Genomic DNA, 20724 nt, shown 5'->3' with positions numbered 1-20724 from the left:
AGTACTGAGAACACAAACAAAGAGCCATTGAACAGGCAAGTGTACAAGAAACTGACTGTGTCATGGCATTAGAATTTCTTGCAAAACTATGTACTAGAGCTCTGGAAAATTACTACAATACTCATAAGAATAATTTTATTAACTCTTCACTTAACATTTATACAACTTTAAATTTCTTCTTATCAGGCTCTTCTGTTTTACTGGTGTCTTCATCCTGGCTCTGGTCTTGCTGCTGTTGAATTTGGAAAATGGGATTGGGCTGATTTTTGGCATAGGCTGGTGTGACCCAGTATGGGTTTTCCTCAGCTTCCTTGGCATACTTGAGAAGGGCTTCTCTGGGATCTCCTTCTTCATGCTTAAACCCTTGTTCTTAAACCCATTGATGGTGTGTGTATTGTGTATGTGCAGTGTAAGATGACAGAGTGGAACCTCCTGCAGAAACACGCCCTCCTGAGCCTGCCTTGCCGACTGGCAAATCTGGCTGACGTGATTTAACAGGGTCTTTGCGGTCTCTCTCTTCCAGTTTCCTTGTGGATTTGTGACGCTCTTCTCGGAACATTGGCAAGGCGTGCGGTGTTATAACTTGCTGAGATACAACAACTTCAGCTTTTTTCAGTCGCTTCTTATGTTTTCCTGCAACAAGTACAGCACCATTACGTGACATTTTGGGGTCGTACAAAATGCGAATCTTGCCGTCACCACAACCTACCATCAGCTGGTTCAATCTAGGATGCCATATAAGTCTTACAATGTGACTTGGTCCAAGTTCAAGTTCTTTATAGACATCCCAAGTACTACGATTATACATAATGACTTTCCCTGACTTTTCTCCTCTATTTTGTGAGGTTCCTGTGATAACAAGTTGATCATTTGGGCTGAAGATACAGTTTGTCATTCCAAATCTGTTGAACAATCCTCCTGCAACTTGAACAGCTTCTTTGACATTCCGTATATCCCATAGTTTTAATGTATCATCACCTCCTCTGGTGGCAAAACCTCTATTATCATAGGCAAAGTGAAGGCTTGATGTGTCACTCCCTTTTTCATGAGCTTTCTTAACATTAATAGAAACGTTTACAAAAGTCTTTCGATGATCCCACATCTGTACTGAGCCATCGTCGCAAGCACAAGCAACTAACAAACCATCACGACTAAATGCACACGTGGTTGGTATAGTTTTGAGACCATTCATTGCTCGCGCTTTGATAACATATTTCTGACAGTGAGGTGATTCTGTATGCCATATACGGCATGTACCATCGCGACCTGCTGTAAGAAATTCTTCCTTATCCTTTGGATGCCAAGTACCTGATGTTAGCCCTGCAACATGACCTTTTGTCTTTGCCATATCATGCAAATACATGTCACCTCGAACACACTCGAAAAGTTCTATGCCATCACGATCATATACCTTTGCTTGCTGAGAACCAGATACAATTAAAACTTTGTCACCAGTACAGCTGTATTCTACACAATTAAGAGGATAACCTTCAGCAGGACAAAATGATCTGAAAGGCTCTTTGGCTTGGTCCATACCCTGAAAATCCCAATATCGCACATCATAATCAAAGCCACCACTGACTAACCGTGATCCTGAAGGGTCTACAGCTAAAGCTGAGACTAATTTTGTGCCATGATCAAGAGTCATCTCGTGTGACATAGGCAGCTGGTAAGCTTCTTCCTCACTGTCACTGGTAGAGTCATCCTCTTTGTTAAGATTTTGATCTTTCATGCCTGGTGGGAGAGGTGGGCCTATAAAGTCATCATCATCATCATCATCTAGGGATTCATTTGATGCTATACCTTTTACAAAGGAGGTAGAAATCTTGTTCTCTGCTTCCAAACTAGAATCTGCTTTCATCTTTTCTGAAATGTAAGAAGGTTAATTAATCCCTGCAAAAAATATTTACCTTTTAGTAGTCAGCAAACAATTAATGAAGTCATATGATTATTTATATACAGTCACCACCCTGCCCACGAACATTCCAAGTTACGAACATTCATAGAACACAAACAGGCGGTCAAAGTTCAAGAATTTTGCTCTGTCTGCTATTCAGTTAAATGGAATTTTGCAGAACGAGACAAGAAAGAAGAAGAAGGAGAACCTGTTCCTTTAACTCCTTCCCTGATTATCTGGAGTATTCTCGTGATTAACTACCATGTTAGTATACTAGACCTACACAAAGAAATTAAAGGAAAGAAGACATGAATTTAAATTAAATCCTACTCTCATACATCTTTAAATCTCAAGAGAAAGAAAAAAATGGGGGGGGGCTAACATTAGTTCTAAGAAAGCAGTGTTCCATATTATGAAGCCCAAATGAGGGCTGATAGAAACTATCGAACACAATTCACCTATTGCCCTTAATAAAATTAAAGAAACTAATGCTACTGCCACTAAAAAAATGTGATACTTGAGTAAAAGCTGAGGACTTGTAATTCTTTCTCAAAATTCAGCAAGATGAGCTATCAAACCAGGATTCAAAATTTGTGACCTTCATATTTTTGGAATTCCTGGCAAAAATATCAAAGAAAGCTTGCTGCTTGCTGTCTACAATAAATATACATGATAAAACGTATCACCATTAAAAATGAAAATTCGTGAACAAAATAGGGAGGTGTAGCCATATACTATACTGTATATCTGAGGCCTACAATACTAAGAGTGCATAAAATGTGCTAAATATAACATTATGATGATGATATGAAAATGAATATGTACATAACAAACAGTGAACAGACTCACCTCACAAGATACAAGTGCATCAGATAAAAACTAGTAGTAATCAGCAAAACCTCACCTTGGTTGTAGGATAAACAATACTTTCCCAACAACTTACAGACAGTTGCACTTACCTAAATTTACCTTGTTTCTCTCCAAAGCTGCTTTTCTTGTCTCCTCAACAAGCTTTTCTACATCAAACTCTCTTGATTTCTTTCCAAAAGTAGCAAATCCCATAGATGTCGACACTTCGCCTAGGAAGGAAAAGCTAAAACTGAAAGCTCCATTTCTATGAAAATTAAAGTGTGATTTAAAATGTGACAAACATTATGAATTATCAGTAATCAAGGATTTGAAAAACAGGCTGACTTATTTATACTTGAGCAACCAAAGTTCAAGAAACTCATACAGATTACCTAATCATGTGTAACTTATTGCTTACAATTAAAAAAACAACAAACAATTATGACCACTCTTGGTGTGTTTATGACCTACATCCTTCTGCCGCCTCTGACAATTTGACATGAGTTGCTAAATGAGGAGTTGTGACTCATGGTTAAATTCAACTTACATACTAAATTCAGGTATGCAGCATATTTTAATCTGTGTGATGTATAAATCCCAAATAGTCAAATCAGTATTTTTTCAACTATACTGCTACAGTTTTCATTAATACTGATTAGGAATAAATTTATATACTGTACCCTATGTTACAGCCTTTTCTTCTGGCTGAGAAGGTAATGTACAATAAATAGTATGTAGTAGGTTCTGATAGCTTAATAAGCCAGTATTACTGACTTGTCCAAAGCACTGCTGCACATCTGGGTGTTGCAGGTTACCTTTACAGCATGGTCAAATTGGTGGCTCATGTATGGTATAACAAAACAATTATAATGATACTGTTGGCCACAAAATAGCACTGCCAAGAATAGCAATAGAAAAATTATGGGAACGTTGGAATTAATGAGGGAAAAGTTTGACTTCGGTAATAAGGATTACCTGACTACTAGAATTTAACTTACCTTTATTTTCAGAGCTATCATTCTTCTTTGGTTCAGCCTGAATTTTTCCAAATGATCCAAATCCAGCAGAATCCCCTTCTTCAGCCTTCTGTTCCTTTTCATTTGAATTCAAGTCCTCACTGTGACTGGTGGAAGTAGATGACTTTCCAAAACTGAAGCCAATTTTCCCGAAGGTTATTTTCCCTCGATGCATTCTCCTAATGGTATAAAAAATAACTGTATGGTACCACTGCAGAAAAGAATTTATGCAACAGAAATAAATGTGCCAACAATGCATCCTATCAAAGATACAGCCTAAGTTAAATCAAAATATGATCATCACAATGTTTTCTAAACAAAGCACATCTAAACCATTACCTCTTCAATAGAAACTGTTATGTCTATTAACAATGGGAATAAATCTGAAATCTAGGCTGGATATTCTTGCTAAAATTCCAAGTTATTGAGACCAGACAGCATGTAAAATCTACAAAAAGAAAAAAAAATTGACCTACGGTACTTCATTGTTTGTATAACAGCATTTTTGGCTTTAAAATATTACATCAGACAGGGTATCAGTCCAGAGAAGCAAGAAATTTTAGTAGTACACTTTTATTAAGCAAAACAGTATGACAGAAATTATACAATACTGACATAATATGCTTATACTAAATGACATAAGGTGAAGCTTGACATAACAAAAGTGTGGTCAGATTTCAGCTGTCAATAGGATGATTAATAACAGGTGCCTATAGTTCAGTGGCTATACCATGTGTATCTGACAGTTCATAATAACCCAATGATTTACAGCTACCTGACAATACATGACCCACATCAGCTTCCTTTATGTATCCTTGAAAACCTATGCTGCTGATTTCTTGCCTAATATCCCAAGCAGCTAATTATGTTACAGTGAACCATTCTAAAAACTACTGAGCTCACTCTTGATAGTGTATACCTTAGGTATAATTATTACTTAATTTTTTTATCAGCATGGCACCCACCTCAGGATGGTAATATTTCCTCTGATGACTTAGAGGCAGAGGAAGTGACTTACTGAGCAAGAAAATTCACTTCAGTCCAGCCAGCCTGGTTAATTACTTATAAATGGTTAAACAAATCATTTATAACTAACTAACCAGGCTGGCTGGACTGAAGTGAATTTTCTTGCCCAGAGACAAAGGAATGTACCAGGTCCAAAAACCCTGCTGGCAAGCTTTGACCATGGCAGGCTAATTGAGGGCCTGGGATTTTTTTGCAGACCCTATTTGGCTTGAGTCTGAAAACTGTCTGTAGGAGAAGCCACTGTCCCTGCCTTGAGGTCATTATGTTGATGAATTAGTCTGATGACCTGAAAGTGCCTCAGTAACTTGGGAATATCTGAGTCCTGGGGTAACAGACCCTTGGGTCCCTCCAGATCCTGTATCTCTTGAGCCACTCCCTCTACATGGGAGGGAAACTCCTCAGAGCCCCCTGGAGACCATTCCACCACTTAGGTGTACAACCTGTCTGTCCTAGGATTGACCTAGGCTTGTAAGCCTTCGTGGTAGGACTGGAACAGGAGTGCAAATGAACCCTGTCCCAGACCATGAACCTGTCTGACCCCCTCCTCTCGAAAAGCCCAAAGAGGTGGAAGGGCCAGGTGAATGATCTTTTGCACCCCTGGTAAACGTGGAGAAGACCCAAACATTCTCAGGAGAGCTGGACCCTGGGCCATCCCCAACCTGCTGTGATGATGGCCTCATGGGTTGAGGAGTGGTCCCACTATTGTGAACATGGGTAGGGCTGTCCCTCAAGCTTACCACAGCCTTCCAAGAGGTCAAAACCTCTACAGGAGAGGAAGGCAAAGAGACGGACCTCCTACAGGCAGTCCCCCGTTATTGGCGGGGGTTCCATTCTGACGTGACGATAATTGAAAATCACCGATAACTGAAAATTGGCGATTTTTGGTTTATCAGCGCCAATAACCAAGTATTAGCACTAATAACTGGGTATCGGCGCCAAAAATCTCTTGATTTTCGTTGCTAGACAAGCACCATAAAACCAGACTGCTGATAACCAGGGACTGCCGGACTGAGTCATATCACTTTCACAGGATCCCTGGATGCTCTTATTGCAGAATGGGAGGGAGGTGAGAGAACACCTACTTGCTCCTGCCTCACCTTCTCTCGCTGGGCTTTGTTGGCAGAGGGTCGTGGATCAACAGTCCATGAACCCTAGCCAGACCAGTCAGCCTTGCTAACTGGACTAGTACCCCTAGGACCAGAGGGCCCAAGGGTAGTAAGTAGTTGCATCCTTGCACAAGGTAAATACAGCAGTACTCACGGTACCGCTAGTGAGAGCCCTGTTGATCCTCTCTCCAGGAGCTGACCGACTGCTGGGAGACTTAAAAGACTTACAACTGGGAGATACAGCATCCTTCTTCCTCTAAAACTTACTAATGGTAGAAGTTGAAGTGAAGGATGCAGATGATGATGATGATGATGATGATGATAATGATGATAATGAAAACTTCCTCTTGTGCTTCACTGACTTATTCTTCTTAGGGGCAGCCAAGGTCAAGGCAGACGACAGAGGACACAGGAATACTGCCCTCAGCCTCTCAGGACACATCATTGAAGGCACATATGGGGTGATGGTGTATGTGGGGGCACTGCAAGAGCCAGTTGAGAAAATGGCTGTTGAAGTTGTCACAGGTACCACTGAAGCAGTTACAGGATGCCCATAACTTCTCAAGTATCTCAGCTTCCTCTGTACCTACAGCACAAGTTGGGTTAGTGAGGGAACCTTTCTCCTAACCCATGAGTGTAAGCCAGCGGTATATTTTCCCTCAGAGTGGAAGGAGGCCTCCAAAGAGATTCCAGAGTGGTCATCCTTTCCCCCTTACAGGCCTTCCACTGAACAGTCAGTGGGAGTCGGCAAGTAGGAAATGCCCCCCTTAGGAGTCGAAACAATGGCTGGCAGCTTAATGGGCAGAAGTTAGGTGCCAAAAACTTCCTTAAGTGTCACTGACAGCCACTCCTATTACTCAGAACACAGGCTGTCACAGTTGCAGTACTGCTTTCAGCAAAATGTGCAGTGTATGTGGGTCTACTGTATTTCAAAGGATAAAAGGAATCTCCTTACCATGACAGCATCATACAGCCAAAGGCTTCCTTGGTGCTGAGGAGGAAAGTTTATACAAATCATGGGTTTGTTCCATCTCAAAGCCAGACAAACCACAACAAACAACAACAAAGAGAAAAAAGAATAATCAAATAAAGTGACAGTTTTAATAGTAAGCAAAACTGTGAGTCCAAACAGAGTTGAAAGAAAACATCTGCATACAACAGCAACTGAAAGCACGGTGGAGTGTAGATCAACACGTGGATGGGACTTCCCACTACCTGTCGATTGTTAATTGCCTTATCAGTAAGTTTAAACAGCTGTTCCAGCTTGTGTTTGCAAGCTAAATACTTATGAAAAGAATCTAAGGTCTGTATTTGTGTAGGAACAAATGAGAAGTTATGGAATATTAACTGGCTAAAATCTTACCCAACTATTATGATGCTAGCAAGAAATTATCATTTCACATACAGTATGATATTCAGGCTGAATGTTGTTATCCTGATTTTTCTTATGACAATGACACATGAAATTTTCCCTTAAAATTTACATAATTTTCTTCTATCCAAAATATTTGGAACAGGAAGGATAGTATGTAGAACAACATGTAGCTGCTATATCTAATGATGCAATCCTGCAATCAACAAATGGTCTAGAAAAAAGTTGTTCAGCATGTCTTAAAACCTCCAAAAACAAAAAGATTACCAGGTCAGTTATCCATGGATGGAGATATATTTTTTTATTTTTATTTTTGCTTGACCTGCAATTTTCCTGTTTTTCATTGCTTTCAATGGTAGCCATGGATTATACTGTACTCTGTTCCTAGTTCTTTTCATGTACATTTGATGGGTTACCAGTTGCCAAAGGTGGACGTCACAGGTTTTTCAAAATGGACCATTTGCCTGCAAAAGTCAAACTGGGTCATGCCCCAGGCCATACTGTGTCACCCCACCACCCTATTTACTAGTTGCTGGAAATTTAATACCAGCAATTCATGTGCCAAGTTCACCTAGGTCACACCCTAGGCCTTCTGGTTTTTTAAAATTCAATCAATCAGAACTGTAAAATTCATATGCCCCCACATACCTGCACTCTGATCCAGATGTAGCCATTCTTTCCAATTACAGCCTTCATAGTGGATAGATGTGACATGAATGTATTATTTACTATTACAACACATGATAAATTCGATGTTGTAGAAACTTATAGGTAGCAACACCTAATTACCTGTGAAATCTGTCTTTTCCAGAAACGTTACATGAAAAGTGTTCTGTGTAAATTTCTGTCGTTTCTGGAAATAATGAAACATATTCACCTGCTTCTGAGCCATCAAACACTACCTCCCAAGTGCATGTTATTTTCCCTGCCACATAAAAGATGACTCGGTTCTAGCACTTCCACAATTAACCTCAAACATGGAGAAGGCTATACAAAAAGAGGATGAAACCTGACAATTTTAACCTCAACGATATTGAATGGGTAAGCAGTTCATTTTTTGTTTTAGATAAATTAATATGACAAAATGTATGGATTTGGACCTACTACCACAAATGGGTAGCATAGGCCTGTCCATGAGTTCAATGCTCAGTGTTACTTCGGGATGTCCAGGGTGGCAATGCCCCTGACCAGGTCAAAGCATGGTGCCCAAAGTCAGGTTAGGAAGGTAAGGCCTAGTTAGGTCAGGCCACAACAACCTAGGAAAAGTTAGGTTAAAGTTGTTTTGAGAAGGTCATAGCCAATGCTGAACTATGTGTCTGAATGAAAGCTTAGTCCTGGCAATCTGTATTCTTCTGCTATTGTCAAGATTGCAGAATGATGTCCAATACTCCAAAATTTACATTTCTGTATGCCCATCCATATGATTTCATAAACATGCATTATTTTATGGTTTCTGGCTCTTGACCAGCCTTTTTACATTTAGGGCAATTTAACTGTAAACCATTATGTCATCTTGGACTTGATAATTTTATTTCCCAATGTTCTGATGTTTGATTTCCAGGTTTCTGATGTTCGTTTCATTAGTAAATGACCTAACCAACCACACTTAACCTAACATCGCACTGTAGGCATTACTTAAGGTTCGCTGCAGCGTTCCTTCGGTCCCTAGCGGCAACCCCTTTCATTCCTTTTACTGTACCTCCATTCATATTCTCTCTTCCATCTTGCTATCCAACCTCTCTTAACATTTGTTTCACAGTGCAACTGCAAGGTTTTCCTCCCGTTACATATTTCAAACCTTTCTACTCCCAATTTCCATTTCAGTGCTGAATGACCTCATAGGTCCCAGCACTTGGCCTTTGGCTTAAATTCTATATTCCATTCCATTCCTAAAGTAACTGTTCCTTAACCTAGTGCATAACGAGAGCTATCAATTGAATTAGGGTTCTTGTATTTCACTCATTTTGTTTTCCCCCAATCAAAAACCATGCTTTCCCACTGTAGTCCCCAAAATTGTAAGACATAAGGGTGGGGTCTATTATCTCCAAAAGTTCTCATCTGGTAATGAAAATTATGTCAGAAACATTCAAAACAAATATTAGAGTACAGGAAAATGATATACTCTACATTTTTCCACAGAGGCAGTGAATGCAAAACAGCTGGCCAAGCCCATAAATCAGTAATAGCAGCATTACTACTATTGTTTCAACCAAGCTTTAATAAAACACTCACGTTTTGTGGGTTTTTCTGCAGTTTTTTTTCATCTGCCTAACTTGCTCCCACCAGTCTGTAAAGGCACCTATCCTATATCTGATTATGGATCTTCTTCATGTCAGGCTATTTGGGTATGACTAGAAACCAAACAGAAGAGGCCCAGATGCATATACAGTGGAACTCTGGACCTTGACTCTAATCTGTTCCAGAAGATGCATCGAGATGTGATTCAGTCAAGATCTGAATCAATTTTTTCCATAAGAGATTACTGAAAACGGATTAATCTGTTCTTGACCACCAGTTATTACCCTAACATTGCCTTTTTATATAAAATATTACACAGAAATTACAATTAAATAAGTTCAGAGTTAAATAACATACAGTTTTGGACGAACTTTTTCTATTTTTAAATGTATACTGTATAAAAAAAACTGCCTTAGGTCCATGTGGCCATATTGCCAATGGGAGACCAAACCCCGTAGGCTAGGCTAGGTGCTGTACTGTACTGGGTAGGCACAAAAATTATTGCTAATAATAAAACATTGAAAACCATGCCTAATTATTACAGTAAATTAATAAAATATTAAAAACAAGCTGAATTATGTTTATCACAAACTTATCAAAAATAGTTTATGGTACGTCGGCAGTTTGCCTTTCAGCCATTTGCCATGAGTGGATGTAAACAAACCTTAGTGCCAAGCTGGTGGATTGTTGGGGTAACACATAAACGTTTATGTAAAGTAGTATTTATGGTAAATTTCATACAGAATCTACTGGAATACTGTATGTATATTACTCTCACAATAAGGTACACATCCTTTATCCGAAATCCTCGAGGCCAGGCGTGTTTCAGTTTTTGGAATTTTTTGGATTTCAGAACTGTGGGGTCAGGAGCATAATAAAAGATGTTGTTTCATTATCGCTACTTATTCTTTATAGTTTATTATTATTTATATTGATATATGTTAACCCTTAAGGCATGGGCTAATTATATATCATGCACACCCCCAGACTGGGCAACTTTAAGGTTGGCCAGTTTAAGAAAAAACATATCAATGGAAAGCGTTAAGATATGCAAATGCACATGGTGTAAGAAAAAAAAATTCTAAAAAATTTTCCATACCACCCACGGGACGTTGAAAGTGACTACATGCAGTCCCTGGTTATCCGCAGGGGTTCCATTCCGACAGCATGACGATAAGCGAGAATCGCCAATAACTGAAAATTGGTGAGTTTTGGCGCCGATAATCAGAGATTGGCACCTCTGTTAGGTATGTATCGGCGCCAATACCTAATTATCGGCACCGCTAAGCGGAAATCGTCGATTTTCGTCACTACACAAGCCCCGTAAAACTGGATCGCCAATAACTGGGGACTGCCTTTAATTACAACCCGGTGTGGGTCCTCTTTTACAAAACACTCGTAAATTTGACCAAGTTATACATGTTTTTTATAATAATTTATTTTATTTTCTGAAATCATAATTACAGCTCACATAATATCGTAACAGGTAAGAACTAAAATCAGCAACAAATTCTGAGTATATTTGTTGTAAAATATTTACATAAATTTACTGAGATCGGGAGAGGCAGTAACTTTTTTGGAGGTATACATGTTTTTTCTATTATTTCTTTGCACTTTTCTTTGCAAAATTACAATTATAACTGACATCATATCATAAAACATAAGAACTAAAACCAACAGCAATCCCTGGGTATATTTATGAGCAAATAAATAAAAAGACATCACTGGGAGAGAAAGGAGCAAGACATCCCCCTCCCATCAAGTCAAGAACAATACTGATCTCCCTGAGATGCCCACTGACTGAGCTGAGCGAGTCTAAAGTTTCCACCAGTCATTTATGGGCCTTTGAATTAATGGAAACTCTTTCCCACTCGATACAGCCAAATCGTATGGCGCATAATATTAATACTAGTGAGGATTCCCATCCATCACCCAAAACCTGTTATAGATACTCATTTGAGGATTCCTGTCCATTAAGGGTTAAATGCATGTGAGATAATTAAGATCATCAATAATAAAATACTGGGGCGATTAAGACCATATGTTCACTAACACATTTTTTCAACAAAAACATTCCATAAAATGCAAAAATATACATGATCAAAATAACTGTAATTAAACTTGCAAATTTTAACTACAAGTAAGACTATAAAATACATTTCATCATATCGACCTTAGAGAGAGTTGTTCTTCATTGTTACTAATGTTGTCATCAGATTGTAGTCATACATTTGAAGACTGTCCAGGAGCAGGATTCAGGTGATGACACATCACTACGGCAGACCGTGTGGGATTTTTCATACCACTATATTTAGTTAAAATTATTGTTAAATTCTTGTTTTCATGAAGAAATAATTGTATAAATCAAATTAATGAGTAATTTTTGCAAGCAACAGTCAAATAAAGGTGATCAAGGCAACGTTCAAACTTAAGTGCCGTACAAACAATTTGTGATCGAAATGTCTACAAATAAAACAGAAGTAGAGGGCTGTCATTGTCTAACAGCTCTCCATGGCAACCAGCTAGCCAATCAAGTTTTAGCTGTAGTTTTCCGCCTGAGAAAGAACGTCTTGCTCATGTGAAGCTGACAATGACGTAAGTGCATGTGTTTTAAATACAGTACATACTTTTTAACAGTGTATGTATTTTACTGATTACATGAAGAACAGAACAAATTCCTTCTCATTACTTTGAGTGCAAAATTGTTAGTTCAGAGATTCTTCAGCAAAGAAAGTACTTTTATTTTGTTTCAGAAGATATTTACTAATGCTGCATTGACATATCTTCAAAACAAAATTCATCTCTTTAATCTCTTGAGGAATGTTAATCCATTTCTGTTTACCTGCTGGTCACACCCTTTATAGTCATGCAACTGACAACAACAAAATTTTTTGCCTTCCAAAGATGTATTACCTGTACTACACATTTTTAAAAACATGAATACACACACACACAGTGTGTGCATATATGCTAATACCTATTGGTTAAAGAGGCTCAAATTAGCAGTATCTTTTCTTGAGAGAGAGAGAGAGAGAAAATTTATCTCTTTCCTCTCCCAAGGAATGTTAATCCATTTCTGTTTCCTGTTTCCATGCGACTGACGACAACAAAATTTATGTTTTTCATCTTCCAAAGATGTATTACCTGTCCTAGACATTTTTAAAACATTATGCACACACACACACACACTGTGTGCGTATGTGTTAATACCCATTGGTTAAAGAGACTCAAATTAACAGTATCTTTTCCTGAGAGAGAGAGGGTGCATCTTCTATGAAGGCAAATATGGTACTGCCCCTGAAACCCTATCACCAGCGATCTGTTTTTCATTTATCCATATTAACAAGAATTTTTCTATGTCATCTTCTATTATGGGAGGTCTCTGTTTTGTCAAGCTCATAATCCCCTTAGCAACACTAGTACTTTTTATTGCCTCTTTGTGCTTTAAAAATTTACTTATGGTGGGTCTCTGTAGCTTAAATTGAGAAAATCGGTCACATGAATGCCTCTTTCATACTTTTCAATAATCTCTTTTTTAAGTTCAATTTTGGTTCTTATCATCTTCCTTTTCTGCTTGTCTACAATGGCTTTCTTGGGACCCATGTTTTTATCAAAATACAGTGCAAAAAGCCACAAAATCCAAGGAAACAGATCAAAACATTCGAAGCACAGCTGAGTGGGGTTTAAAAGACACATGGGAACACCACCAATTAGCACCGACTGACTGAAACACAAACACTTTGTGTTTACAAAAATCACATGGTTTATCAGGTCAGATTCCGGCTTTTTGTTTGAGCTCCAATGCAAAATTTACTTGAAATTTCACGTCAAAATCTGATTACGTCAAGTTCTGATACAGTCGAGGACCGGGATTCTACTGTATTAACTAATAATAAAACATTTTTGCTGAATAATATAGAGCTCCAATGCAAAATTTACTTGAAATTTCACGTCAAAATCTGATTACGTCAAGTTCTGATACAGTCGAGGACCGGGATTCTACTGTATTAACTAATAATAAAACATTTTTGCTGAATAATATAGAAAAGGATATAATCAATGAAGTATGGGTTAATTTCAGGAATTTATTAGGTTAATTTAGAAATTTAAATTTGAGAAATGTCATCTTTTGTGTATGTTTCTGCATTCATCCCCAAGGGACTGGTGCTAAGCACGGCATACAGGTGCGCTTTACAGGAGAATTACTAGTTATGTGTATCCACTTGAGGTTGTTCTTACTGTCACCAAAAATCTCAACTTCCCACCCGAGGCCCAATTATGGGCTAGGCTAGTATTACTTTAAATTCTCTTCAATTCACAGATTGAAGCCTACACAACTATGGCTACCTTATGGAGTTTATGCTTGGTTATACTGGGGTTAACTTGGGGAGTACGCAAGTAGAACGCAGAATAGGGGTTCACAAATTACTTGCGGGGGGCAGGGGTCCAAGGGAGGCAAAGCCCTCTGGCCAGGTTAAGACATAGCGTCCAAGGTTAGGTTAGGTAGAGGCAAGTCTGGTTAGGTTAGCCTATATTCCCTTTGAAATGCCTACCAGGCCTCCGTGTAATTTGCAGAATGACGGGACTACCTATGAACTTAAGCAGTCCATTGTGTCTGATATGTAGTGTTACGGGGGGGGGGGGGTGAAGTCGCCCACGGCAGGTCAGGGAGTGGCGCCGTAAGTGAGGTTACGAAGGTAAGGTCTGGTTAGGTCAGGACCTGGCCTTCTAGGAAAGGTTAGCTTTGTTTTCGTCTGTGGAACCTGTTCCGTCGTTCTGCACTCGCCCCGTCTACAGTAGCCCTGACCCCCTATTCTGCATTCGCTTCGAGTAGGCTTTATGGCGACCAGTAACAAAAACGAAAGGTGTCTCCTTTAATTAGCAGAGTTCTTCAGATCGACCTAGGCTTGGCTAGTTGTCTAGCCAACAACGCTAGGCTAGCCTAATCTAAAAGGGAGCTTCTTGCCTTCTTAAGAGTAATCCTCACATTTCATTAAGTAAACTTATGTATACTTACTTATTTTTCCAAACTTCTTAACTCGGAAAAATCAGTGACGTTGTTAGAATTGTCGATGTTTGTAAACATTGAGTGCGGTTTATTATTACACGATGATGCGGTTTATTATTACACGACGCCACAGTTTCTCTTGTTATAACATGTTGACACAGTTCCGGGAGCTGTGTCGGCTCGAGTACCTGCGACGACGTCTGTGACGGCCCTCATGTCTGTACTAATTTGATTTGTGTTTTTAACGATATGGCGTATTTTGCTTTCCTTTTAAAACATAATTTTAAGGTATATTGTCTTAATTTCAACTGTGACATGATTTTGAATTTTTTTTGCGTTTGTTTTGCTACTATTGGTTCCTGGTTTCTTAAGCGCTCACTCTACAAATACAGTTCGAGTTAGGTGTAGTTTTACTCACTTTTATTATTATTACATAATATATCAAAATTGTTTAACCAGACCACTGAGCTGACTATCAGCTCTCATGTGGCTGGCTACTAGCTTTTTCTTTTGCGTTGTTAATCCCTATTCCCAACTGACACTGACTTCCCTTGTTATTTACTATATATTTCTGTTCTAAGCTTTTTAATCGCCTTTGGCTTTACTTTCTTTAGGACTTCACCAATATGAGTGTTCGCTTTATACCTGGGACATTTCCATAACATTACCGTTTTCTGCTACTTAACGTAATTATTTCCAAGTAAACACTTTAATGTAGTACCTTTTCATTATCACTTTTACAGTCACTTCCTTTTCTAATTACTCTCGAAAAGCTAAGGTGATTCTATGTTTCATTTTCACTGATGATTTACACGGAACTCCCTTCCTCACAATTTTATTGAGATTTAGCTGGTTTCGACTTTATCTTTTAACCACCCCCGTTTGCTTTTCCTGTTACTGACGTAGGATTTAACAACCAGCGCTTCCCAGGTTAACAATTGCTAACTCGTGTGGCTTGGATGGATGGATTTAGATTCAGCCAGCCTTGTGCTGGCACGGGCTCTTGCTATTCAGCAGCCCGTAACTGAAGATTGAGATTCTGCAGGGTAAGGTAACTTAAAACTTCATGTAAGTTCAATTCCTGGTGCGGTGTGGCTTGTCTTATGTTTCCCCCATAGTTTGTTAGCAGTGTTGTCGCTATAGGGGGACCAGGGGGTGCCCGGGCCCCCTCTGTCAGACGCTTGGCCCCCCACTGCCCCCCCTAGTTGAAATTCTCTCTGTAGCTAAACTTTAACCCTTACAGTATTTGATGCATTTGCATATAGTAAGAGTTGAAATTTGATTGAAAATTGAGTCCTACAATTTCAAATACAGGTTTACTAATTACTAATACTATTATTTTCCTTCATTCACATGGATCTATACCTTCGAGAATAGTATATTTTACTAATTACAGAATTGGTACATTAGTTTTGTGTAATTTTCTTTGGCCCCACCTAGGCACCCCCACTAATGGAATGCCAGCTACGCCACTGTTTGTTAGGGGATTTCAGAGTCTAAAGTTACGCCCTGATCTTTTATTTTCTATAATGTCTTACAGGACAAAAGATGTTTGGTATTGTCATCTTCCACTCGGCAGAGATCATACCCTTCATCCTTGTATTTTTCCCCGGAAATTAGCCCTCAAGTCCAACATATTCAGCCTGACCTTAATTATCGTACAACATCCTTTGCTTCAGGTTTCCCTATGTACCAATTTTTACTGAAACTTTCTATGAACCTCAGCTTTTTCATTTCTTTCTTCCCTTTTAAGGTATTTTCAGTATGTTTATTAACTGTACTCTTTATTCCCCCTTTCAATGCTTTTCTTGTGGTATTTTTTTTCACTTCTTCAGTCTCTATTGTTGTTTTAAGTAAATTTGGTAACTATACTCTTTGTCCAGCACTGTCCATAGGTGACTCTTACTTTGATCCTCTACTATCTCTTTTGTTAATCATTTCTCGTACGAGTTTATTATGTTATGGAGCAGCATTACGTTTTTATACTATTCTGTAGGCTACGAACCACATGCCAGATTCAGCTATAAATTCCCAGTGCGGCGTGCCCTTTGGTTGTTCACACAATCCTTGGAGGATCATATATTGCATTATACTCAAGTCGTTTTCAGTGATGTTCTCCATGTTTCTGTTAGCAAATAATGTTGGTACCACGACTGTTTCATATATCTATTGTCTCACTTTTAATGCCATATCTCCTACTTTCTTTACATCCCCCGTATTTTCTCATTCTTTTAGCATGTACTCCACCTTTTTGTTTCGCTTTTTGGTACGTGCTTCCTTGGAGCCATTTTATGTATACCATTCTTCTAGATATTTGTAGTCTTCTACACTAATTATTGGGTCATTTTTCACCTCTGTTCATATGTGTTCATGTTTTGTTTTATAAATATTGCGAGCTGCTGACTTACTTTGCTCGGTACTAAATGTAAATTTCTTGAGCTGCTGTAGGCTGCGGCAGTTGTTGAGTGCCTTTTCTATTCCTTCTTTCCTGCTGGTGGGCAACATTATATCGTTGACAAATATTATGGACTCTATTTTTATCCCCTATGAGAGATACGTTCTTTCTGCATATTTCGGTCACTTTATCTGTCACTATGCTGCATACCTTTGGGTCATATATTGTTCTTTGTCTTACATTTTCAGTTATTTCAATTGTTTCCGTTACACCCGCTTGACGTGGTATTACTGCCTTGCCATTTTAATTCGTCTTTTGTATAAGCAATGCATCTCTCCATCTTGTCTTCTTCCCTGTTTCTTCGATGGAGTCCTTCAAGTCTAAATGTAGTCAATCACCGCTTTTAGGCTTAGTGGGTGATCCACTGTGGAATTTCCTTCTACCACCCCATTGGAATCTGCTTATTTTCTGATGTATCTCTTCCTTCGTTGTTGCCAACCTCACATTTACAAATACCTTGCTTACATTGCTAGTTATGAATATTCCTCTCCTGTTTCTTAGTTCTACTGGTAGTTTGCTGCCTTTTTTAAGCACTGACAATATTTCAGTTATCTCCAATTTTTCAGGAGTGAAAACTCTTCTTCAGTGTAACTTAATAGGAGTGCCAAGCTCTCAGTCATCTCTTTGCCCAAGTTTTTTTTTTTTTTCAATAATTTGTTACTTAGCCTATTCTTCGTCTGTCTCGGGTTTGTTTGTTCTTCAAGTTTTTTACTGCTTTTTCAACATCATGAATAACCGATCTTTGGATTTCTTCTTTATTTCCTCTCCCACTTATAGTCATCCAGTTTTGTTACAGGAGGTTAATTCCATTTACCCTTCCCAGTTTATCTACAGGACCATCTAAAATCAGTAAATGTATACGATATTGTTCATATTCTCTTTTAATTTCTTCGACATGTCTCGAGTTTCTTGTTAAATATAAGGTTTTTACTTTTAGGTGCTGAGAGCTCTTCACTGTGGCGTAGGTCAACACATATTGTATAGTTGATTCTTGCTTTGTTATGTATCTTATCGTGCATCAGTATAAAATATCTATTATTAATTTATTAATCTTAGCTGAGCTTTGTAACATCTTCAGGAAGATTTGAAAGACCACTGCAAATTACAATAGCCTAGTCATGTGCTTACATTTACAAGTATTTATAAGTGCAAATATTTAGATTTTTATAATGAAAGCAAGACTTCTTAAGTGGAAATAGCCCATTTAATCAACATTTAGTATCTGCTCTGCCGTATTTGGAAGTTCACCATTCATTCCACTTGGGCTTCCTGGCTACATATTCCTCTGTATTACCAATTTTCCTCTGCATTGACTTCAGACTCTTCACTTTAACCTTCCAATGTACTACATGTTCTGTTCTTGTTTAGTTTCAGTATATTTCTCTTATTCAAGTCTGGAACTCTTTTGTTTTGGTGTTTATTTTGGCCATGATATCATAAGCATTGCCTACACTAGGTAGAACTGAATATCGTCTCAAAAAACTTTCCACTTTACTCCATATTTTATCCATAATCCTTTTTCGACTTCGTAAATACTAAATAAAGTGCTTTCCATGTCAAGCGTTTTGACATGCATATTGCCATTTCCAAGTGGCACTTTCAAAGGTCCTTGAGTGTACGACCCATATGCATTCTGAGTCTTTTGTCCAGTCTTGCAACTGGGGCTCATGTACTACTGTGTGAAATACTACATTAAAATCTAGTAAAAATATGGTCTTTTACAGCTATCGCTGCATTTAGAGAGTCAGAAGAGATAATTCATCACAGAACACAATGCTATTTCGATTGATGGAATTTTTTCCAGAAGGTTGTTTGATTATGTGATAGATTTTTGAAAAATTTTCTAGATTTGATTTTTATGAAATTTACGCACTTTCAGCCAATGCACATTAAGGTATGGAAAAGAGGGAATGAGTGGTTGGACATTTCGATAAAGAGATCCATAAAATAGAGGATCTAGAGGTGGAACTGGGAGAAGACCCCACAGCTGCTGTGAGATGTAATAGTTGGACAGCAAGACTAAAGAAAGGAAGCGGGGATAGGGGTAAGGGAAAATGCTGAATGCAGCTAGGGGCCGAAGGGACGCTGCAAACTCCCTTTCCTTACGTACACTGACAGCTCTACCCCTTACGGGGTTTTTATTAAGATGTCCGATAAGTTGCTGGTGTACTGTTGTTTCAGTGATTCTCGATAAGAATGACACCTCTCATATCGACCTGTGTGATCCCAGACACTTCGTCTCCTTTTCCATTAAAAGTTGGGTTCGCACCTGCCATTTTCTCACTACTTGGGTACGCAGTTTTTCTAGACTCTTGTCTACCATTCTTTTTTTTTTTTTGTATGACATAACAAGTTCATCAAAATTTTCAGCACTTTCAGTGTCTGCCATTAAAAATGTATAAATTTGACAACATGTTCTTCATAGTCAGTTTACAATAACATCCTTATGCTCAGATGTCTCAAATTTCTACAGTAGCTGAAGAAAATTCAAGAAGTTTATTCTATGTATTCGTGTTAAAAAGCGTTTGATATTTTCTATTTTTGCTGCAAAGAAGTTAGCAAACTTAACTAGTTCGTTTTTTCATTGAAGCTAAAATCATTAACAATAATAAAGAGGCATTTTGGCTCTATACCTGCTTCTTGATATCTTCTTGCTTATTTTTTTTTTTCCGGGAAACAGAGCTAACCGTTTCCTGGTTCCTGGAATTAATCTCGGGCCTCATTCTGGCCAAGTAAGGTTGCTATACACTGGACCACGAACCATAATACATTTATTACCATAATAAATTGATGACTTTTACTTAAAAACTGTAATCGCAGTTTACAGATAAAAATCAGGGTAACAGGTATCCTTCTAAAATTTTTATTCACAGATTTAACGTAACATTCGTCGAATTTGTGTGGGATATTTCACACGGCCTCCTTGTCCTTGAATTTTTTGTCTTTTTATAGCGTGCTCACCGATCGAACCAGCAGCTGTTGTGAACAAGTTTTGTATATCATTTACATTCTTTTATTTTTCTTGACTTTCACTTTCTTTATCGGGTTGTTAGTTCCATCCTCTTAAATAATCCAGTACTGATGGAATATGATGAAATTTAGTGAAGGGATGTAAAGAGAAATTGTAACTAGAATAAGGCTGTAAGAAAAGGCAGAGGGTTAAAGAACAGAATTGGCGAACTGAAACAGTTGATACCTATGGATAAGTGTTACAGATGAAAGAGTAGATCACTAGGTAAGGTAATGCAAGAAAGGCAGCGAGAATTTTGCAGAAGTGTCGAAATTCATTAGATAGGAAGATTCGTACCAAAGACGCACTTGAAATACTGTATATCAATGAGGGGTAATAAAGAGAGAGAGAGAGATAATAGGTGCATGGTAGGTAGAGCTATCGTATAGGAGCAAATTGCGAGATGTAAGGGTTATTGACATAACGTGATGATGCTTCTGAAAAATTGTAAAAATAGCTATGTTGGGAACGCCAGTTTTCATGACCGAAAGTCAGATCTCCTGCGTTTGTGATAAACTTGGTGCTTCGAGGTCGAATGAAATCTCATTCAGTAATCGTGTCACTTTATCTCTTATCATTCCACAAAGATGGTTGCAACTGTTTGAGGGTACATTTCTTTATCTGCGAGGAAGAGATGTGGACCAAGACAGTGCTGAAAAGATGAGTGTAAGAAGCACTGTAAAGAATGGGCATTGATATGCAGGAAGGGCAAAGCAAGTACCAGATAGAGGTATAAAAAAAGTATAT

General features: G+C 38.4%; 1 protein-coding gene across 1 annotated transcript; it reads right to left on the bottom strand.

Annotated features, from left to right (window-relative positions):
• Positions 1-121: 121 nt before the first annotated feature.
• LOC136851295 (WD repeat-containing protein 70) lies at positions 122-14732 on the bottom strand. The gene is made up of 4 exons (XM_067125290.1): positions 14522-14732; positions 3745-3941; positions 2857-2976; positions 122-1866 (listed from the first exon to the last, which is right to left on the bottom strand). Exons 2-4 carry the CDS (start codon positions 3935-3937, stop codon positions 371-373), a joined length of 1809 nt encoding a protein of 602 aa, XP_066981391.1. The 5' UTR covers positions 3938-3941; positions 14522-14732; the 3' UTR covers positions 122-370.
• Between the last annotated feature and the right edge of the window lie 5992 nt (positions 14733-20724).

The sequence above is a fragment of the Macrobrachium rosenbergii genome, chromosome 23, assembly GCF_040412425.1.
Source record: "Macrobrachium rosenbergii isolate ZJJX-2024 chromosome 23, ASM4041242v1, whole genome shotgun sequence".
NCBI lineage: Eukaryota > Metazoa > Arthropoda > Malacostraca > Decapoda > Palaemonidae > Macrobrachium > Macrobrachium rosenbergii.
This window is presented reverse-complemented; position numbering and strand designations above follow the sequence as displayed.